Source organism: Lampris incognitus, chromosome 2 (assembly GCF_029633865.1).
Source record: "Lampris incognitus isolate fLamInc1 chromosome 2, fLamInc1.hap2, whole genome shotgun sequence".
NCBI classification, from domain to species: domain Eukaryota; kingdom Metazoa; phylum Chordata; class Actinopteri; order Lampriformes; family Lampridae; genus Lampris; species Lampris incognitus.
The window spans coordinates 57,721,497-57,745,410 of NC_079212.1; the positions used below are offsets into that span (position 1 = coordinate 57,721,497).

General features: G+C 46.3%; 1 protein-coding gene across 1 annotated transcript in view; it reads right to left on the reverse strand.

The window, feature by feature from the left end:
* The window catches only part of LOC130106647 (protein-serine O-palmitoleoyltransferase porcupine-like), an 87,477-nt gene that overhangs the window by 26,020 nt on the left and 37,543 nt on the right, over nucleotides 1-23,914 (reverse strand). Inside the window, exons 9-10 of the mRNA XM_056272830.1 lie at nucleotides 12,333-12,409; nucleotides 1,030-1,093 (exon numbers count right to left, since the gene is read on the reverse strand). Of these exons, the coding sequence (XP_056128805.1) occupies nucleotides 1,030-1,093; nucleotides 12,333-12,409 (141 nt within the window). The remainder of the gene's footprint in view (nucleotides 1-1,029; nucleotides 1,094-12,332; nucleotides 12,410-23,914) is intronic.

Sequence of the window (23,914 nt, forward strand, 5' to 3'; positions counted from 1 at the left end):
GAGAGAGAGAGAGAGAGAGAGAGAGAGAGAGAGAGAGAGAGACTCAGCAGCAGCCGAAAGTTGGCTGTTAGCTCTGTTAATGTAGCCTAGAATTGTGGTGTTCACGATAAAACCACAAGCTTTTACTTTGAAAGGTCGGACCCTTTAGTCGACTGGTTAACGTTGTCGCCCGCGGTGCGGGAGATATGGGTTCGCGTCCCGGACTGCCCCCCCCCCCCCCGAATTCGCTGCATTTAATTAATCTTTTTTTATATTGTAATTAAATCTACTCATATTAGATGGATAACTTTAAATTATCTTATTTAATTAACATTTACTCAATTCCACACATAATTATATTATAGCAAATTCGGGGGGCAGTCCGGGAGACTGTCGCCACAGCCTGGACGCGAACCCGTTCCTCCCACACCGCAAGCGTCAACGTTAACCAGTCGACTAAAGGGTCCGATCCGTTAGTAAAGGACTCAACGTGTCGATTTATCCATGCACGTTACACTACCCCCCTCCTTCGGGAAGCGCGTCCCCGCGCTTCAGTATATCAGCTCCTTCACGCCTCTGGGCGCACGCGCTTCCGATGACCTCGCGGTCTCACCATCCCGCTTCTGACACCAATGTAGCGAATTCGGGGAGCAACCACAGGAACTGCCGCGGCCAGGACGCGAACCCGTATCAACGCCACCGCAGGAGACATCGCTGACGGGTATGACCCTTTAGTCGAGCGGTCAGCGATGTCTCCTGCGGTGCGGGCGATACGGGTTCGCGTTCGGGCCGCGGCAGTTCCTGTGGTTGCCCCCCGAATTCGCTAGATTGTTTAATTAATAGTATTGCGTGCAATCTGTTGCCTCAGTTTTCTTGAGGAGATATCGTGCATCTTTCTTTACTGCGTGCGATGTGCTCCGGTGGTCTTTTACTGCAGGCACTCCATTCTCACGTCAACCACTGTGGAAACACTGGCAGGTTTTACAACACGGTCAGTAGCTCAGGTCACCATTTTCAGGAAAGGAAGTTTTAGCGAGAACTTATTCATACCGTGTTCAACATATGTGATGAACCCCAAAGACAGGAGAACGGCTCCGAGGTGGAAACTCAGACCCTGAGAAGCACAAACATGGACTTGACCACAGTGGTGCCAGCAACACACTCATACATGACAAGCAGAGTGTCAACACATTTCCAACACATCAATATTCGGACTCCTCTGCAGCCCTGTTTGGACAGGATTACTGCATGACATCTGGGATATATTTACCGAGTAGGACATCTGTCTTCTCATTTACTCACTGGGCTGGGACTGGAGATGCCGTGGTCTCTCCGATATTACTGAAGTGGAAGTGGCTAGTTTCTGGATGTGTGAGTCACACACTTGTTATCATTTGTGTTGTTCTTGTTTATAACTGCTTTTGCATCATTTGTTTTGGCTGTGATTAATGTATTATTATTATTATTATTATTTATTTTTTTAAATCAATAATGTTTTATTTTTGAAAAAAAATCCAAAATATTATTAATTAGTGTTATTATTATTATTATTATTATTACATGTCACTCTGATCACTTCTCTTAATTTCTGCTGCCTCACGGGCGCTGGGTCGGAGCCTGGAGGCTGCGTGCATGTGCAGTGCATGCTCTCTGCAGGGCTCCACGGAGCTGAGCGGGTTGCAGTTATTTTTTATTTTATTACTTATGGAGCCCCATGGGGGAATTCCTCCTCTGCGTTTAACCCATCCAAGCTGTGTAGCTAGGAGCAGTGGGCAGCCGCCGTGCAGCACCCGGGGACCAACTCCAGTTCGTCTTGCCATGCCTTGCTCAGGGGCACAAACAGGAGTATTAACCCTAACATGCATGTCTTTCTGACGGTGGGGAAAACCGGAGCACGTGGAGAAAACCCACCACAGACACGGCGAGAACACGCAAACTCCATACAGAAAGGACCACCTGGGATGACCCCCAAGGTTGGACAACCCCAGGTTTCGAACCCAGGACGCTCTTGCTGTGAGGCGACAGCGTTAACCACTGCGCCACCCATTATGTTATGGTTTGTTATGCAGGGTTATGTTATGGTTGTGTTATGCAGGGTTATGTTATGTTTGTGTTATGCAGGGTTGTTAAGGCTGTGTTATGCAGTGATGTTATGGTTGTGTTATGCAGGGTTATGTTATGTTTGTGTTACGCAGGGTTGTTAAGGCTGTGTTATGCAGAGTGATGTTATGGTTGTGTTATGCAGGGTTATGTTATGTTTGTGTTATGCAGGGTTGTTAAGGCTGTGTTATGCAGAGTGATGTTATGGTTGTGTTATGCAGGGTTACGTTATGTTTGTGTTATGCAGGGTTGTTGAGGCTGTGTTATGCAGAGTGATGTTATGGTTGTGTTATGCAGGGTTACGTTATGTTTGTGTTATGCAGGGTTGTTGAGGCTGTGTTATGCAGAGTGATGTTATGGTTGTGTAATGCAGGGTTATGTTATGGTTGTGTTATGCAGAGTGATGTTATGGTTGTGTTATGCAGGGTTATGTTATGGTTGTGTTATGCAGGGTTATGTTATGGTTGTGTTATGCAGAGTGATGTTATGGTTGTGTTATGCAGGGTTATGTTATGGTTGTTTTATGCAGGGTTATGTTATGGTTGTGTTATGCAGAGGGTTGTTATGGCTGTGTTATGCAGGGTTATGTTGTAGTTGTGTTATGCAGGGTTATGTCTGTGTTATGCAGGTTTATGTTATGGTCGTGTTATGCAGGGTTACGTTATGGTTGTGTTATGCAGAGTGATGTTATGGTTGTGTTATGCAGGGTTATTAAGGCTGTGTTATGCAGAGTGATGTTATGGTTGTGTTATGCAGGGTTACGTTATGTTTGTGTTATGCAGGGTTATTAAGGCTTCGTTATGCAGAGTGATTGTCACAGCCCCTCTCCCTTGACACCTGCTGACCCCTCCTTCACCCCGGCACGCCAGCTGACACCTGCTGACACCCCCTTCACCCCGGCACACCAGCTGGCCATCAAAGCAATCGCCCTCTCTCCGTTGACACCTGCTGACCCCTCCTTCACCCCCCCGGCACACCAGCTGACACCTGCTGACCCCCCCCCTTCACCCCGGCACACCAGCTGGCGATCAAAGCAATCGCCCTCTCTCCCTTGACACCTGCTGACCCCTCCTTCACCCCGGCACACCAGCTTGCCATCAAGCAATCGCCCTCACCCTTAAAAAGCCTCCACTGTGGACCAGTCTTCGCTGGAACGTAGCCATTCATGGACTTCTGCCTGCCAGTCTACCTGCCACTGAGCCAACTCCTGCTCTACCCCTGGGATCGGCCACTTCAATAAAGACTTGATTTCTTCCCTTACCTGGTTGTCCCGTCTGCTTTTGGGTTCTTTCCAGATACGTGACAGTACGTTCCAGCCACTATGGACCCAGCAGACCATTCCACCACAGACCTGGCCACGGTCTGCCAGGCTGTAGCCAACCAGGAATCGGTCCTCGGCCAGCACAGCCAGGTGCTACAGGAGATGGCTGACGTCCTCCGTGAGCTCAGCTCAAAGGTATCCGGAATCCAGACCCAACTTAGTGCCTCCGCTAGCCCGGGACCCGCCCCTCCAGCTCCGCCACCCTCAGCGCCATCAACTTCGGCTAAGGAACCATGGGTTGCCCCGCCCGATAAGTATGATGGAGGTTTTGGACTTTGTCGCCCTTTTTAGATGCAGTGTGAGATTGTGTTTAACCAGCAGCCCCAGTCATATTCCACGGATGGAGCCAACGTCGCTTACATCATGGGTCTTCTCCGGGGAAGCGCTCTGGATTGGGCTACAGCGGTGTGGGAGATGTGGGCCTCCGCTTCCTCATCCTACGCTGAGTTCACCACTGCTTTTCGCCAGGTTTTTGATCATCCCGTGCGGGGAAAGGATGCTTCAAAAAGACTGTTCTCTCTCCGCCAGGGTTCCCGCAGCGTCGCTGACTACTCAGTTGAGTTCCGTACGCTATCAGCGGAGAGCGGATGGAACAACGAGTCCCTCCAGGCCGGCTTTTCAAATGGTCTAAGCGAATCCATAAAGGACGAATTGGTTTCCTACCCCGAGCCTGGAGGGTTGGAGGAATTGGTTACCCTGGCCATTCGTGTGGACAACCGTCTCCGGGAGCGGAGGAGAGAGAGGACGCGCCGCTTTCCTGGTCACAACAACTTACCACGGGCCACACCTCCAAACTCTGGGGGCCGAGCTCGCTCGACTGAGGCTGACGTCCTCCGAGAAAGCCCGAGGCGTGACTCTTCCCAGCTTCGGAGCCGATGCAACTCGGCCGCTTCCGGCTCAACCTGGAGGAGCGTCAACGCCGCATCACCGAGAACAGCTGCTTGTATTGTGGTCAGCCTGGTCACTTTCTTGCCTCCTGCCCTCACCGTCCGTCAAACTAGCAGGCTCACGAGGGACGGGGAGGATCCTCGTGAGCTCCTGGCGGTGAAATTGGCACTGGAGGAACGGCGATATTTTCTGGAGGGGCCTGAGCTTCCTTTTATAGTGTGGACTGACCATAAGAACCTGGAATACATCCAGTCAGCAAAGCGACTCACCGCGGGCCAAGCCAGGTGGGGGCTCTTTTTTGGTCGTTTTAATTTTTCTTTGACGTACAGACCTGGCTCCAGGAATGCCAAGCCCGATGCTCTGTCTTGTGTGCATGGGAAGGAGTCTGAGCCCAAGCTCCAACCTGACACCATCGTTCCCTCTACCTGTGTGGTTGCGGCTGCGGCTGTCACCTGGAACATTGAAAGGGAGGTCATGGCAGCACAACAGACTCAGCCTGACCCAGGTAACGGTCCCCCTGGGCGCTTGTTTGTTCCAGATGCTGTTAAATCTAGTGTGTTGCAGTGGGCTCACTCTTCCAAACTTACCTGCCATCCTAGAGTAACCCGTACCCTAGCCTTCCTCCGTAGGCGGTTCTGGTGGCCTTCCATGACGGTGGATACTGGGTCTTTTGTTTCTGCCTGTCCAGTTTGGGCCCAGAATCAGCCCTCCACTCGGGCCAGTGCCGGTCTGCTGCGCCCCCTGCCTGTTCCACACCGTCCCTGGTCGCATTTGTCCTTGGATTTCGTCTCTGGTCTGCCCGCCTCCGACGGTAACACCATTGTACTGACTGTTGTTGATCGCTTCAGTAAATTTGTTCACTTTTTGCCCTTGTCTAAACTGCCTTCGGCCCGAGAGACTGCGGATCTGCTGGTCAGGGAGGTTTTCCGGGTCCACGGTCTTCCCCGTGATATAGTGTCTGACCGTGGCCCCCAGTTCACTTCTGCTGTCTGGAAGGCTTTCTGCTCTGCCATTCAGTGCCACCGTCAGCCTGTCATCGGGGTTCCATCCTCAGACCAACGGCCAGGCCGAGAGGGCCAACCAGGCATTGGAGACTGTTCTCCGCTGTCTGGTGTCTGCCAACCCATCCTCTTGGTCCTCACAACTTTCCTGGGTAGAATATGCCCATAACACCTTGCCATCGTCTGCTACTGGGTTGTCCCCTTTTCAATGCCTTTATGGCTATCAGCCTCCCCTTTTTCCTTCTCAAGAGGTAGACATTCCGGTTCCGTCTGTCCAGGCCCATGTCCGTTGGTGCCGTCGGACCTGGCGGCAAGCCCGTGCTGCACTGCTCAGGCCCTCCGGCCGTTACCAGCGCTTGGCGGATCGTCATCGCACCCCTGCTCCAGACTACTCCCCCGGTGACCAGGTATGGCTCCCTACCGAGGACCTACCCTTGAAATCGGACGCTAAAAAACTGTCCCCCAGGTATATTGGTCCCTTTTCCATTGTCAAAGTCATTAACCCCTCTGTGGTCCGTCTGAAGCTGCCCTGCACTCTCCGAGTTCACCCTTCCTTCCATGTGTCCTGCCTCAAACCTGTCTCTACCAGCCCTCTAGTTCCTCCGCCCCCCCCCCCCCCGCCCCTGCCTCATCGTATGATCAACGATCATCCTGCTTACACTGTTAGTCGTCTCCTGGACTCTCATCGCCGCGGTCGCGGCCTGCAGTATCTCGTTGACTGGGAGGGATATGGCCCGGAGGAGAGGTGTTGGGTCCCTCGTCGCCTTATCCTGGACACGAACCTCATCCGGAACTTCCACAGGACACACCCTGACGGGTCTGGTAGGTCGCCCGGTGGCGCCCCTTGGAGGGGGGGGTACTGTCACAGCCCCTCTCCCTTGACACCTGCTGACCCCTCCTTCACCCCGGCACACCAGCTGACACCTGCTGACACCCCCTTCACCCCGGCACACCAGCTGGCCATCAAAGCAATCGCCCTCTCTCCGTTGACACCTGCTGACCCCTCCTTCACCCCCCCGGCACACCAGCTGACACCTGCTGACCCCCCTTCACCCCGGCACACCAGCTGGCCATCAAAGCAATCGCCCTATCTCCCTTGACACCTGCTGACCCCTCCTTCACCCCGGCACACCAGCTGGCCATCAAGCAATCGCGCTCACCCTTAAAAAGCCTCCACTGTGGACCAGTTTTCGCTGGAACGTAGCCATTCATGGACTTCTGCCTGCCTGTCTACCTGCCACTGAGTCAACTCCTGCTCTACCCCTGGGATCGGCCATTTCAATAAAGACTTGATTTCTTCCCTTACCTGGTTGTCCCGTCTGCTTTTGGGTTCTTTCCAGATACGTGAAAGTGATGTTATGGTTGTGTTATGCAGGGTTACGTTATGTTTGTGTTATGCAGGGTTGTTAAGGCTGTGTTATGGAGAGTGATGTTATGGTTGTGTTATGCAGGGTTATGTTATGTTTGTGTTATGCAGAGTGATGTTATGTTTGTGTTATGTAGGGTTATGTTATGGTTGTTATGCAGGGTTATGTTATAGTTGTGTTATGCAGAGTTATGTTTGCGTTATGCAGGGTTATGTTATGGTTGTGTTATGCAGGGTTATGTTATGGTTTGTTATGCAGGGTTATGTTATAGTTGTGTTATGCAGGGTTATGTTATAGTTTGTTATGCAGGGTTATGTTATGGTTTTCGTTATGCAGGGTTATGTTATGGTTGTGTTATGGTTGTGTTACGCAGGGTTATGTTATGGTTGTGTTATGCAGGGTTACGTTATGGTTATGTTATGCAGGATAACGTTATGGTTATGTTATGGTTATGTTATGCAGGGTTATGTTATGGTTGTGTTATGCAGGGTTTTGTTATGGTTGTGTTATGCAGGATTATGTTATGGTTGTGCTATGCAGAGTGATGTTATGTTTGTGTTATGCAGGGTTATGTTATGGTTGTGTTATGCAGAGTGATGTTATGTTTGTGTTATGCAGGGTTATGTTATACAGAGTGATGTTATGGTTGTGTTATGCAGGGTTTTGTTATGGTTGTGTTATGCAGGATTATGTTATGGTTGTGCTATGCAGAGTGATGTTATGTTTGTGTTATGCAGGGTTATGTTATGGTTGTGTTATGCAGGGTTATGTTATGGTTGTGTTATGCAGGATTATATTATGGTTGTGTTATAACCCAGCCACTAAGGATGCACAAGCCAGTGCATCCTTAGTGCCGGTCCCAAGCCCGGACAAATGGGGATGGTTGCGCCAGGAAGGGCATCCGGCGTAAAATCTTTGCCAAATCAAATATGTGGATCATAAATAAGACTTACATACCGGATCGGTCGAGGCCCGGGTTACCAACGACCGCCACCGGTACTGTTAACCAGCAGGGTGTCGGTGGAAACTATGCTACTGTTGGGCGAAGGAGAAGGAGAGGGGGAAAGCATGTCCAGAGGCAGCTAGAGAGGAGGAAGGGTAGGCATGTGGAGGTGAGAGTTGGAACTTTGAATGTTCGCACTATGACTGGTAAAGGGAGAGAGCTGGCTGACATGATGGAAAGAAGAAAGGTAGGCATACTGTGTGTGCAAGAGACCAGGTGGAAGGGGAGTAAGGCCAGGAGTATCAGAGGTGGGTTCAAACTCTTCTACCATGGTGTGAATGGGAGGAGTAATGGGGTAGGTGTAATTCTGAAGGAAGAGTATGTCAAGAGCGTGCTGGAGGTGAAGAGAGTGTCAGACAGAGTGATGAGTATGAAGCTGGAAATTTAAGGTTTATTGCTGAATGTTATCAGCGCATATGCCCCGCAAGTTGGGTGTGAGATGGATGAAAAAGAAGAATTCTGGAGTGAGTTGGACGACATGGTGGAGAGGGCACCCAAGGAGGAGAGAGTGGTGATTGGAGCGGACTTCAATGGACATGTTGGTGAAGGGAACAGAGGTGATGAGGAGGTGATGGGAAGGTATGGAGTCAAGAAGAGAAATGTGGAAGGACAGATGGTGGTCGATTTTGCGAAAAGGATGGAAATGGCTGTGGTGAATACATATTTCAAGAAGAGGGAGGAACACAGGGTGACGTACAAGAGTGGAGGAAAGTGCACACAGGTGGACTATATCTTATGTAGAAGGCGCCATCTAAAAGGGATTGGAGACTGCAAGGTGGTGACAGGGGAGAACGTAGCTAGGCAGCATAGGATGGTGGTCTGTAGGATGACTTTGGAGACCAAGAAGAGGAAGCGAGTGAAGACACAGCCGAAGATCAAATGGTGGAAGTTGAAGAAGGAAGACTGTTGTGTGGAGTTCAGGCAGGAGTTAAGACAGGCACTGGGTGGTAGTGAAGAGTTGCCAGATGGCTGGACAACCACTGCAGAAATAGTGAGGGAGACAGCTAGGAAGGTACTTGCTGTGTCATCAGGACAGAGGAAGGAAGACAAGGAGACTTGGTGGTGGAATGAGGAAGTACAGAAAATTATACAGAGGAAAAGGTTGGCAAAGAAGAAGTGGGATAGTAAGAGAGATGAAGAAAGTAGACAGGAGTACAAGGAGATGCAGCGTAAAGCAAAGAGAGAGATGGCAAAGGCAAAGGAAAAGACGTATGGTGAGTTGTATGACAGGTTAGACACTACTAAGGAAGGAGAAAAGGACTTGTACCGATTAGCTAGACAGAGGGACCAAGCTGCAAAGGATGTGCAGCAAGTTAGGGCGATCAAGGATAGAGATGGAAATGTGCTGACAAGCAAGGAGAGTGTGCTAAGAAGGTGGAAGGAATACTTTGAGGGGCTGATGAATGAAGAAAATGAGAGAGAGAGAAGGTTAGATGATGTAGGGATAGTGAATCAGGAAGTTCAGTGGATTAACAAGGAGGAAGTGAGGGCAGCTATGAAGAGGATGAAGAGTGGAAAGGCAGTTGGTCCTGATGACATACCTGTGGAGGCATGGAGATGTTTAGGAGAGATGGCAGTGGAGTTTTTAACTAGATTGTTTAACACAATCCTGGAAAGTGAGAGGATGCCTGAGGAGTGGAGAAGAAGCATACTGGCACCGATTTTCAAGAACAAGGGCGATGTGCAGAACTGTAACAACTACAGAGGTATAAAGTTGATCAGCCACAGCATGAAGATTTGGGAAAGATTAATAGAAGCTAGGTTAAGAGGAGAGGTGATGATCAGCGAGCAGCAGTATGGTTCCATGCCATGAAAGAGCACCACAGATGCGATGTTTGCTTTGAGAATGTTGATTGAGAAGTATAGAGAAGGCCAGAAAGAGTTGCATTGTGTCTTTGTAGATTTAGAGAAAGCTTATGACAGAGTGCCGAGAGAGGAGGTGTGGTATTGTATGAGGAAGTCAGGAGTTGCAGAGAAGTATGTAGGAGTGGTGCAGGATATGTATGAGGGAAGTGTGACAATGGTGAGGTGTGCGGTTGGAATGACAGATGGGTTCAAGGTGGTGGTCGGATTACATCAAGGACCGGCTCTGAGCCCTTTCTTGTTTGCAATGGTGATGGACAGGTTGACGGACAAGATCAGGCAGGAGTCTCCATGGACGATGATGTTTGCGGATGACATTGTGATCTGTAGCGAGAGTAGGGTGCAGGTTGAGGAGAGCCTGGAGAGGTGGAGGTATGCACTGGAGAGAAGAGGAATGAAAGTCAGTAGGAGCAAGACGGAATACCTATACACGAATGAGAGAGAGGACAGTGGAATGGTCAGGATGCAAGGAGTGGAGGTGACAAAGGCATTTGAGTTTAAATACTTGGGGTCAACTGTCCAAAGTAATGGGGAGTGCAGTAGAGAGGTGAAAAAGAGAGTGCAGGCAGGGTGGAGTGGATGGAGAAGAGTGTCAGGAGTGATTTGCAACAGAAGGGTACCAGCAAGAGTTAAAGGGAAAGTTTACAAGATGGTTGTGAGATGGTTTGGAGACAGTGACACTGATGAAAAGACAGGAGGCGGGGGCTGGAGGTGGCTGAGTTGAAGATGCTAAGATTTTCACTGGGAGTAACGAAGAAGGACAGGATTAGGACTGATTATATTAGAGGGACCGCTCAGGTTGGACGGTTTGGAGACAAAGCAAGAGAGGCAAGATTGAGATGGCTTGGACATGTGTGGAGGAGAGATGCTGAATATATTGGGAGAAGGATGCTGAATATGGAGCTGCCAGAGAAGAGGAGAAGAGGAAGGCCAAAGAGGAGGTTTATGGATGTGGTGAGGGAAGACATGCAGGTGGCTGGTGTGACAGAGGAAGACGCAGAAGACAGGAAGAAATGGAAACGGATGATCCGCTATGGCGACCCCTAACGGGAGCAGCCGAAAGTAGTAGTAGTAGTAGATGTTATGGTTGTGTTATGCAGAGTGATGTTATGTTTGTGTTATGCAGGGTTATGTTATGGTTGTGTTATGCAGAGTGATGTTATGTTTGTGTTATGCAGGGTTATGTTATACAGAGTGATGTTATGTTTGTGTTATGCAGGGTTATGTTATGTTGTGTTATACAGAGTGATGTTATGTTTGTGTTACGCAGGGTTATGTTATGGTTTTGTTATGCAGAGTGATGTTATGGTTTGTTACGCAGGGTTATGTTACGCAGGGTTATGTTATGGTTGTGTTATGCAGGGTTATGTTATGGTTGTGTTATGCAGGATTATGTTATGGTTGTGTTATGCAGAGTGATGTTATGTTTGTGTTATGCAGGGTTATGTTATGGTTGTGTTATGCAGAGTGATGTCATGTTTGTGTTATGCAGGGTTATGTTATGGTTGTGTTATGCAGAGTGATGTTATGTTTGTGTTATGCAGGGTTAGTTATGGTTGTGTTATGCAGGGTTATGTTATGGTTGTGTTATGCAGAGTGATGTTATGTTTGTGTTATGCAGGGTTATGTTATCGTTGTGTTATGCAGAGTGATGTTATGGTTATGTTATGCAGGGTTATGTTATGGTTGTGTTATTCAGGGTTATGTTATGGTTGTGTTATGCAGGGTTATGTTATGCAGGATTATGTTATGGTTGTGTTATGCAGGATTATGTTATGGTTGTGTTATGCAGGTTTATGTTATGGTTTTGTTATGCAGGGCCCTGATGGCTCTTCATGGCATCTGTGGGGCTGCCTGATGTTTTGGATTGTCACTGATTCACCAAATACACTTTGTACTCTTCTTACAATGTTTACTACACAATACTTTTTCACTTGTTCTAGTAGAATATGTGTATTAACTGTAAATATTCTACATTAACTAATATACTATTAATATACTATTTATTAACTGTAACTATTCTACATTAAGTAATATACTATTAATATACTATGTATTAACTGTATATATTCTACATTAACTAATATACTATTAATATACTACGTATTAACTGTAAATATTCTACATTAACTAATATAAAATTAATATACTATGTATTAACTGTAACTATTCTACATTAACTAATATAATATTAATATACTACGTATTAACTGTAAATATTCTACATCAGCTCGCCCGTGTGTAATCTCTAATTTCATCATCTCTGGTGGCACATTAGAATTCTGTTGCTTCTTTTTACTCTGCATTTGAACCTTACTGAATGTCTGTGTGTCCTGGAAAAGCAACCTCTCCTCTGTTGCTCTGGCTGATGTTCCTCCCAGCCCCCCCACCCCCCGGTCAGGTTTTTATGTGGAGTTTTTCCTCATTTGAGTCACGGGTCTAAAGATAGGGGTGAGGTGTACTACACTGACTATAAAGCCCTTTAAGACTATCTTGTGATTTCGGGCTATACAAATAAACTTGACTTGAATTGACTAATTTTATTCCTGTCCAGACGGGCGATGTCAGTGTTTTCCCCAAGCAATAATTCCAGCCTTGGAATGTCAGAATTTCTTGGTTGGTTATTATTTTACATAATTTTTCAAGGCATTCTAAATTAAATTTTAAATCTCTCTGAACGCTCCACGGAGATGTCTTCATCTATATGGTGACCATAATCACTTGCTTGATCTTTAATACCACTGGGTCACCCATGCTAAATCAGGCACTCTGGATAAAAACATCCACCAATATGTGTAATATAATCTTACATGCAGTAAAGCACTTGCTGTGTACGTCACAAGGATAGCAGGGAATGTCCCAAGACTCAAGGCAGTTTTGAAGACATCTGGGGAAGTTAAACAAAAACAGTGAACAGACAACACAATGAAATTCAAGTAAAACACCAACCTTCTGGCAAATTAATGTACTTATTCATATCAAATGGGTTATATTCATAAAAGGGGATGTGAAAAGATGGAGTTTTATCTGTCTTTGTCCAGTATTCTGAACACTTATGAGCATCCGCTAAAGATTTTGAGATGAATGCTTATCTTGCTTGTACAGTCTGAATAATACTAATACTACTAATAATAACAATAATAACTTATTTATATAGCACTTTTCAAAAACAGTGTTACATAGTGCTTTACAAAAGAAATAAAATCACAAGGCAAAAATAACAATAAAACCAAATAAGTAGGAGTAAACATATAAACACTATAAATAAATATAATCTAATATCAAAAATTTGCAAAAGATTTCCCAAAGATAAGTTTGAAGAAGAGGTGTGAAAGAAGCTAGAGACTGGATTTGTCTTAGTTTAACAGGAAGAACGTTCCATAGTGTGGGGGCTCTAACAGCCAAAGCCCGATCACCTTTTGTGACAAACCGTGACCTGGGAATAACCAGCAGGGCTCCATCTGCAGGTCTTAATGGATGACAGGGCATATACCAGGTCAATAAATCAGAAATGTATGTAGGAGCAAGACCATTTAAAGCCTTAAAAGTGAGCAAAAAAATTAAAAATCAATTCGAAATCTAACAGGGAGCCAGGGTAGGAAGGTACGCACAGGAGTGATATGGTCATACCTCCTTGTCCCGGCAATGAATCAAGCAGCGGTATTTTGTACCAACTGCAGACAGCGGAGGGAGCCCTTGCTGATACTCAAGTAAAGTGAGTTACAATAATCCAACCGAGAATAGATAAAAGCATGTACAACTTTTTGTAGATCAGCAATTGATACAAATGACCTAATTTTAGAGATTTACCTTGAGCTGGGAAAACATGACTAACCATTTTTGATTTGATTATCAAAACCGAGGTTAGCATTGAATATTACCCCAAGAATCCTAGCAGCTTGCTTAAGACTATTTGGCAGGCCACCAAGATTAGTACCGAAAGGGCTGACGGAATTTGGGGACCCAACAGAATGACTTCAGACTTATCATCATTAAATTTTACATAATTTTGGGACATCCAGGATTTAATGTCAGAGAGGCAAGTTGTGAGATTTGCTAGACTGCTAGGAACTGTGGGTTTTGTGGCATGTATAACTGAGTGTCATCAGCATAAAAATGGTAAAATACATCATGATTCTGAATAACCTAGTCAAGAGGAAGCGTGTATATAGAAAACAGATGACGGCTAAGAACTGAGCCTTGAGGGACACCACAACTCAACTGAGTCATCGAGGAAGTAGTTAACCAGAACAACAAAAAAGTTCTATTGGAGAGGTAAGAGCGTAATAAACTAAGAGCCCTTGCTGCCAACCAAAGTCTCTAAGCAGTTTAAGAGGATGTTGTTACTTTGAACAGCTGACCCCAAGTATTTAAACTCATCCACCTTCGCCACCTCTACTCCCTGCATCCTCACCATTCCTGTCATTCCCTGTCATTCAAGCATATGTATTCATTCTTGCTCCTTCTGACTTTCATTCTTCTTTTCTCCAGTGCATACCTCCATCTCTCCAGCCTCTCCTCAACCTGCTCCCTACTCTCACTACAGACCACAATGTCATCCGCAAACATCATAGTCCAAGGAGACTCCTGCCTGATCTTGTCTGTCAACCTGTCCATCAGCACTGCAAACAAGACTGGGCTCAGAGCAGACTCTTGATGTAATCCCATCTCCATCTTGCACCCATCCATCACTCCTACCATACACCTCACCACTGTCACACTGCCCTCATACATATCTTTCACCATTCTTACATACTTCTATGCCACGCTCAACTTAAGGAAATTAAACTGGTTGCCGAACAGAAAGGACACTTGCAAAAGACATGCTGCAAGGCCTGGTGCAAGGGACTAGGAAGAGAGGGAGACCAAGAAAAGCCTGGGTAAACAACATCGGAGAATGGCGACAGATGAGCGTAGTGGAGGCGGGAGAGCTGTGATGGATAGGGAACGGTGGAAGAGACTTGTTGAGGCATCAGTTGTGCTCCACGACCTCAATAGGTCACGGAACTGATGATGATGATGATGACTCTTGACTTACTCATACAATACCACACCTCCTCTCTCAGCACCCTGTCATATGCTTTCTTTAAATCCACAATGTAACTCCTTCTGACCTTCTCTATACTTCTCCATCAACATTCTCAAAGCAAACATCACATCTGTAGTGCTCTTTCCTGGCATGAAACCATACTGCTGCTCGCTGATCATCACCTCTCGTCTTAACCTTGCTTCCCATATCTTCATGCTGTGGCGGATCAACTTTATACCTCTGTGGTTACTACAGCTCTGGACATCACCCTTATTCTTGAAAAACTGTACCAGTATGCTTCTTCTCCACTCCTCAGGCATCCTCTCACTTTCCAAGATTGTGTTAAACAACCTGGTTAAAAACCCCACTGCCATCTCTCCTAAACACATCCATGCCTCCACAGCTATGTCATTTGGACCAACCACCTTTCCATTCTTCATCCTCTTTATAGTTGCCCCCACTTCACCTTGCTAAGCCCCCACACTTCCTGATTCACTATCCCCATACCTTCCAACTGTCTCACTCTCTCTTTTCCTTCATTCATCAGCCCCTCAAAGTACTCCTTCCACCTTCTCAACGCTCTCCTCACTTATTAGCTCATTTCCATCTCTATTCTTCATAACCCTAACCAGTTGCACATCCTTGCCAGCTCAGTCCCTCTGTCTAGCCAATCAGTATGTCCTTTTCTCCTTCCTTAGTTTCCAATCTCTCATACAACTCATCACGCCTTTTCCTTTGCCTCCGCCACCTCTCTCTTCACTTTATACCGCATCTCCTTGTACTCCTTTATACTTTCTTCATCTCTCTGACTATCTCGCTTCTTCTTTGCTAACCTCTTCCTCTGTATACTTTCATGTACTTCCTCCTTCCACCACCAAGTCTCGTTGTCTTCCTTTCTTTGTCCAGACAGACAGCTAGGAAGGTACTTGGTGTGTACCAAGTACCTTCCTAACTGTCTTCTTCACTATTTCTGCAGTGGTTGCCCAGCTATCTCGCAACTCTTCACTACCACCCAGTGTCTGTCTTAACTCCTCCCTTAACTCCACACAACTGCCTTCGTTCTTCAACAGCCACCATTTGATCCTTGGCTCTGCCTCCACTCTTTTCCTCTTCTTGATCTCCAAAGTCATCCTACAGACCACCATCCGATGCTGCCTAGCTACCTTCTCCTTATCACCACCTTGCAGTCTCCCATCTCTTTCAGACTGCACCTCCTGCATAAGATATAGTCCACCAGTGTGCACCTTCCTCCACTCTTATACATCACAGCGTTCCTCCCTCTTCTTGAAATATGTATTCACCACAGCCATTTCCATTCATTTCGCAAAATCCACCACCATCTGTCCTTCCACATTCATCTCCTTGACACCTTACCTACCCATCACCTCCTCATCACCTCTGTTCCCTTCACCAACATGCCCATTGAAGTCCACTCAAATCACCACTCTCTCCTCCTTTGTTACACTCTCCACCACTTCATGCAACTCACTACAGAATTCTTCTTTTTCAGCCATCTCACATCCAACTTGCAGGACATATACACTGACAACATTCATCATCACACCTTCCATTTCCATCTTCATACTCATCGCTCCTTCCAACGTTATCTTCATCTCCAACACACTTTTAACATACACTTCCTTCAGGATTACTCCTACCCCATTTCTCCTTCCATTCACACCATGGTAAAAGTGTTTGAACTCACCTCTCATGCTCCTGGCCTTACTCCACTTCCACCTGGTCTCTTGCACACAGTATATTTAGCTTCCTTCTCTCCATCATATCAGCCAGCTCTCTCCCTTTACCAGTCATAGTGCCACCATTCAAAGTTCTGACTCACCTCCACACTCTTACCCTTCCTCCTCTCCTTTTCCAGCAACATTCATAATCCCAAGGTCTTATTCAGTACCATAAATTGTCATCTACCCAACCCCCAGTACCAGCTTAGATGTGTCCCCTGCTAAATGTGAAGAATTTTGAAAAAAATTCATTAGCAAAATTGAGGATTTAATAATGAAAATTTCCTCACAACCCATGGCTTAACTGTCTCACTGGTCAGTTCTTCTAAATTGGACTACTTCCAACTTATCATGCTACCAATCCTTACAAAGATTGTTTCCATCATGATAGCTACAATCTACCCCCATGACATTGTCCCCACTGCCCTCCTCAAGGATGTCTTTGACATAGTCAGGCCTAGCATCCTCTCCATTATCAACAGCTCCCTGGCCACTGGCAGCATAACCCGTTTCAAGCACGCAGTGGTCCCTCCTGAAAAAACCCAACTTAGACCCTACCATACCTAGTTAACTACAGACCTATTTCTAAACTTCCTTTCTTGTCAAAGGTTCTCAAAAAGGCTATTCTCAGTCAATTGCTGCCCTACTTACATCAAAACTTTACAACCTGACTGACAACTCTTAAAACAGCTCTTAAAACCTGACTGAAAACTTTACTTGTTAATCATAGCACAGAATCTGCCTTGCTGAAAGTGTACAATGTCCTGCTCCTCTCTATCAACTCTGGTGACTGTGCTATTCTAATTCTTCTTGAACTCAGTGTGGTGTTTGATACCGTGGATTGTGACATTTTAATAGACTACCTCCAGTATGGGGTTGGTGTTGATGGCCCTGCCTTGAAATGGTTCATATCCTACATCAAAAATAGAAGCTTCCCCATTAGCATAGGCAATTTCTCCTCCCCGGCAGCTAGTCTGTCCTGCAGGGTCCCACAAGGTTCTATCCTAGATCACATTCTTTTGTCTATATGCATGCTTCCCCTCAGTCATATCATTCAAAAATAAATGTCCTTCCACTGTTATGCTGATGACACTCAGCTTTATCTCCCCCTGAAACCAAATGATCAGTCTAATATAGTTAGCCTCTTGAACTGCCTTGAGGATATATAGAGTGCTGGATGGTGCAAAACTTCCTAAAGCTAAATAAAGGCAAACCTTAAGTTGTCCTATTTGGCTCCCCTGACTCCATTAAAGTGTTTACCAACAGCCTTGGCAACCTTTCCACCTTTGTCAAACATCATGTAAAAAATCAAGAAGTTGAATCAGTTCATCTGGACACAACATTTATGGAGAGAAATGTTTCATCACACCATCTAAGTGACCACTTCACTCTAAATTGACTGCGGGCATCCTCACCCTCATAAACAATACAGTTGAATAACGACTGAAACCAATGATCAGTTTCATATGCAAATAGGCGTTACCAATAACTAGCGCTTCAATGGCCATGTGTACTATTCACAGAGGATTTGGGAATGTTTGCAATCACAGCATTGTAAGATGGTGACAGATGTACTCTTAGCGCCCCCCCCCCCCCATTGTTCAGAGATGGTCATTATCTCTTCACATAGATGGCCTCTTTGACTCCCCGTTCAAACCAGCATTCCTCCCTATGAAGGATGTGCACATCTTCATCCTTGAAAGTGTGAACACTGGCCTGTAGATGGGTTTGACTGCAGAGTCCTGGCCTGACTTGTTAGCTCTTGTGTTGTGCCATCCATTTCAACTGGTTTGAACGGGGAGTAAAAAAGGCCATCTATGTGAAGAGGGAACTACCATCCCTGAACCGAGGGAGGGAGGGGCTAAGAGTACATCTGTTGCCATCTTACAATGCTGTGATTGCAAACATTCCTAAATCCTCTGTGAATAGTACACATGGCCTTTGAAACTCTAGTTAATGGTCACGCCTATTTGCATATGAAACTGATTGTTGGTTTCGGCCATTATGCAACTGTATTGTTTATAAGGGTGGGGATACCTGCAGTCAGTTTAGACTGAAGAGGTCACTTAAATGAGTGATGAAATGTTTCTCTCAATAAACGTGTTCAGATGAACTGATTCAACTTTCTTACCTGGATTATTGAGCATGCATAAGGACATTATGTCAAAAACCTTGGTTTGATAATTGATGATGGATTACATTTACTATATAGTGCTTTATCTAGACACCCAAAGCGCTTCACATTGAGAGGGGGAAACTCACCTCAACCACCACCAATGTGTAGCACCCACCTGGGTGATGCATGGCAGCCATTTCGCGCCAGAATGCTCACCACACATCAGCTTGAGGTGGAGAGGGAGAAATCACTGAGCCAATTACACGGGGGATGATTAGGTGGCCAAATGGAGAGGGCCGGGTTGGGAATTTTGCCAGGACACCAGGGGGGGGACCCCCCACACTCTTTGCGATAAGTGCCATGGGCTCTTTAATGACCACATTGAGTCAGGACCTCGGTTTAACATCTCATCCGCATGACGGCATTTCACAGCAGCGTCCCCGTCACTGCATTGGGGCATATGGACTTTTTTCTTTTTTAGGACCAGAGGGACAACTGCCCCTTACTGGCCCACCAACACCACTTCCTGCAGCAACTCGGTTTCCCTGGGAGGTCTCCCATCGAAGTACTAGCCAAGTCCCTACCTGCTTAGCTTCAGTCATTCGGCAGAGCCAGTGCACATTTTGGTATGGCTGCCGATTGGTTGGTTATTTGACTCCGCCCTCAAGTTTGACAAGCAAGTTAATGCAGTAGTGAAATCAAGTTTTTTCCAGCTTCCTACTACTGCCAAAATCAAGCCATTTCTCTCTTTTAGAGATCTCCAGAAAGTCATCCACACTTTGATATCCTCCCACTTGAACTACTGCAACTCCATGTATATGGAGATTAGTCAGTCATCCCTATCCCGCCTGCAACTGGTCCAGAATGCCGCAGCAAGGCTCCTGACAGGCACCTGGAAGAGAGACCATTATTAGCCCTGTACTGGCCTCTCCCTCTCAGAACTAGTTTCAAGATTTTCCTGTTTGTCTGTAAAGCCCTAAATGGGCTCCTATATCGCAGACCTTTTAACCCTCTATCCCACCTCCAGGTCCTTCAGGTCGGCTGACCTGGGACTCCTGGCTGTCCCTTGATCTAAATTTAAGCTCAGCGGTGACCGCACCTTTGCTGTTGCAGCTCCTAGGCCTAGATTGTGGAAAAGCATTAATCTCCCTATAAGATCTGCCTACCCCATCGACTCTTAAATCCTGGCTCAAAACTTACTTTTATTCTCTAGCATTTGAATCGTCCTGATGTGACTGCTTTCTGACTTGTGCCTATGTCCATGTGTTGTTTATTCGTGCCTACCTGTTATGTGCCTTGTTGTCTATGTTGGAGTTTCTTGTATTTGGGTTTTATCTACCTGCACTGGTCTATACAGCACTTTGGTCAGCGTGGGTTACTTTTAAATGACATGACTCCCGCTACCTCTGTACACACCTTCCCCCTCTTTCTCTACTACCACTTATCTACTACTAACATTGATGGAATAATTAAATCAGTCTCATTCAATCAGTCTCATGAATCAGTCTCATAAAATGTTTAACCAAATAACTTTGGTGTTCAGTAGATATAATTGAACCATTCAAGTTGAAAGACTAATCAATGTTGCACGGATTGGAGTACTTTAATTGGCAGAGGAAGGCTTCAACAAATATTGTCACAAAACAGGCAGGACGATGACTTACTTTAATGAAAACAATTTATTTGACCAATCTATCAATAAATAAAAATCAACACTAACTAATATTGATCAGGTGCAATCAACGATGAGCAGCGATGTAATGATCAAAGCACAAAGTGTGCTATGAGGTAGTGAGGCTGTGCAAATATTGTATGTGTGTGCGCGCACATGTGCATTATTGCACGCGGCGATGAAATGGCGACAAAAGAACAAAGAAAATGTGTGTGTGTGTGTGCCTTTGTGTTCGTGCGTGTGTGTTCGTGGTGCCGCACACAGGAGAAAGGAGAAGTGTGTGCGATCACAGAAAAGCGTGTACTACACCAGCTGGTCCACCATGTCAGTGTCATGGTTTGCCTCGCTCAGGCGTGAGACATATACGTGTGTATAAAGGTGCAGTGCCAGCAGGGGGCGATGATTAGGGTTCGACTGTACCGCCAAATGAAATGTAATTAACATGACAACACACACAGGCAACATAAAACATTTTAAATTTTAAAAAATATAGCAGCCATGTATCGTCATCTTACCTGATGGGGAGGGATTTTGGAAAACGCCGTATGCTTCTCTTGCTCCATGGGGAGTTGCCGGCATTGGGTTAATCATCGCCCCCTGCTGGCACTGCACCTTCATACATGCGTGTACTTTTCACACTTGAGCGAGGCAAACCATGACACTGGCACGTTTGACCGGCGGGTGTGTTACACGCTTTGGCATGATACTGAGCTGCTGAGGAAGGCTGCGCGTGGCCACATAGGCAAGATGGCACGCAGCGAAGAATGTGGTAAGGTTAAGACAAGAAGAGAATTAGTGAGAGAGAGACTGAATGCACAATCTACCTACCAAGGTAGCAAACAAACGGACCCAAAATGAAAGCAGCAAAGGAGCAAAAGAAAAGTAGACAGTCCGTCCATACGGATCAGTGGGGATGGGCCACTGAATAGCGAATGAATTCAACCAATAGTACTTTTCTCAAGTAACAAGGGGAGATTCGAACAAAATAAAAATCAAAGAAAGCGGGGATCGCTGGTTCGAATCCCCGTGTTATCTCTGGCTTGGTCGGGCTGTTGTGGTCCAGACGCAAGGCGCGTCTCCGCCTGAGTCTACCGTCAGGGTTCAATCAGCGCGCTCATTGAGAGCGCAGCCACGCACCAGAGGCTCATCGGAAATCAGCGCACCTGAAGCCAATCTAGAGCCAGCTACAAGAGAAGACGCTGACGTGCAATCGGTGCCAGATTGTGCCATCTAGTACGGTAGTTACCAAGTAGATCGCTAGACACTTTGGCTGTGTTTTTCTCCTACAATTCCTGCGTTGTGATTCCTGAGTCTAATTCCGTGTCTCTCTCCCCCGTCGTCCCAGAACCTCCGGTGCTTCTCTGGCTCAGTCTTCCTCGCGTCCCTTGTGTTCCTCGGACCCCTCCCTTGTGCTCCCACGCTGCCTCCCGCAGAACCCCTACTTCTGAACTTGCGCTTCACCAGCACGCACACGCACAAACACCCTGCAGTCATTTACATTCCTGCACACACGCACCACACTCGCCCTGCACACAAACACATAGTCCTTTACACACCCCATATTCAGGACTCTAGTTGCACCATACACATCCCGCTTTTCCCTTCACTGAATATAAATAAACGTGCCTACGGGCTTGACCCTGCCGGACCCCTGCACTGGTTCCTTTCCGACGCCCAACACGGGCGTCCCTACAGACACAATTGGCCGTGTCTGCGGGTGGGAAGCCGGATGTGGGTATGTGTCCCGGTCACTGCACTAGCGCCTCCTCTGGTCGGCCAGGGCGCCTGTTCGGGGGGGAGGGGGAATTGGGGGGAATAGCGTGATCCTCCCACGCGCTACGTCCCCTGGTGAAACTCCTCACTGTCAGGTGAAAAGAAGCGGCTGGCAACTCCACATGTATCGGAGGAGGCATGTGGTAGTCTGCAGCCCTCCCCAGATCGGCAGAGAGGGTGGAGCAGAGACCAGGCCGGCTCGGAAGAGTCAGGTAATTGTACAAGTACAATTGGGAGAAAAAGGGGAGGGGGGGTACTTTAAAAATTAAAGAAAAAAAATAAAACTAATGATCGACCTATGTAACAACTCCTACATGAGTCACAGTGTGCATCTTGATCACGGATGATTTTAACACTATTCTCATGTGAGATTAATTTGACCAATTGCTAAAAGTAACTCTGCCACTAAAATTCTAAGGCTAACTCTTGTAACGACTTCATTAAGGCCAACTATGCCCAGATACCAGCCTTATTTAAAATTGCTCTTCCTTGGCGATCAGAGGTGCATCCTTTCTTGTCTGCCGTCGAAGTGCCAGTCCGCGGAAAACAAAGTCTCTTTCCTTCTGGCAGCTCTCCAGCTGAAAATTCTTAATGCCAGGTCTGTCATCTGAGGATTTTGAAGAAGTCTTAGTTGCGATTGGGTCAACATTTAAGAAATAAAAAGGGATTTACCTCTTTATCAATACTACACAGTAAAATAACATGTTTTCCCTCAGGGATGGAAGACACAAAATCAATGGAACATTATTGTGTGGACATGAAGGGTCAGAATGTTCGCGGGTGGAGGCGGGAGTGGGCACACACATTGTGGGAGCGAGGGGTAATGGTCAGAAATCCAGCAGAGTGGGATTAAGAAAACAGCCCCGCTCAGGGCTCTACTGTGTTTTTTCTTGAGTAATTGATTCTTTCTAGACACCTCCTATACAGGCCAGTTTTATGCAGAGCTCTTGATGATGATGATGAATTGATATGGTTGACTTGTGCACCTTCACTCCACTCAGCCAAACAGACAAAGTCCCATCAGAAGAAACCCTAGCAGATGTTAACACAGCTCTGCTCACTATCTCCACTACCAACATCACAGAAACCAATGGGCTTGTATATGCCACTGCAACAGTAATCCTGGAGATGCTTGGGTGCAAGATTAAGCCGCAAAGAGTACCCTCCATGGAGGAGAAGGCTGAAGGCCAAGATCAAGGCAGCCTGAAGAGACATTAGCCAGCTAAGAGAGGTGCAGAAGGGAGCGATGAAAGAAATTTGGCAAGTTGTCCATAAGTGAGGCCCTGGAGACTACAAAACAAAGACTCACAGCTCTAGCTGCTAGGCTGAAGGGATTTACTAGAGAAGCAGAAGCCAAGAGAATAAATGGCCTGTTCCTCAAAGAACCACCAGAGTGTACTCCGGGCTGTAGAGGAACAACAGCACAAGAGCATACCCACCCAGAGCTGAGACTGAGTGATACTGGAAGGATATATGGGAGAAGGTGGCATCACAAAACACCAATGCCTGATGGCTGGTGGACCTATGAGCAGACTACAGCAACTTGACCCAGTCATTGTCACAACAGAAGGCATCCAAAAGTGAGTCTCAAGCATGAAGAGCTGGACAGAACCGGGGCCAGAAATGATCCACACCTACTGGCTAAAGAAGTTTACCTGAAAAACTGTGACTAACTTGTTGAACAACAATTCATTGTTGATGAATCTATTCTGTGCTTTGTAAAGACATGTAATCTATTAAGGGCCTGTAATGTAATAATGGCTCATAATGTAATAATTTAAATTCTAATAAAACCCATAAAATGATACAATGTCAATAACATAAAATGTTCAGTGAGTCAAGGAAATTTCTATTTCAAAAATGCCAATTCATTCCTGTGTTGTACTGCCTGATCACAATGAACATGACACCAAAATCATATAAAATGGCGTGGCAGCACAAATTGCTGCTTGGTTCCAAGTGAAATAGTCACTCTCTCGAGTTGAAAACTGTTCACTAAATCTGGTCAAAATCAAAGACAGACGTATTGTCTCCAAATGCACCTAACCTCTTCTTTCAGCTTG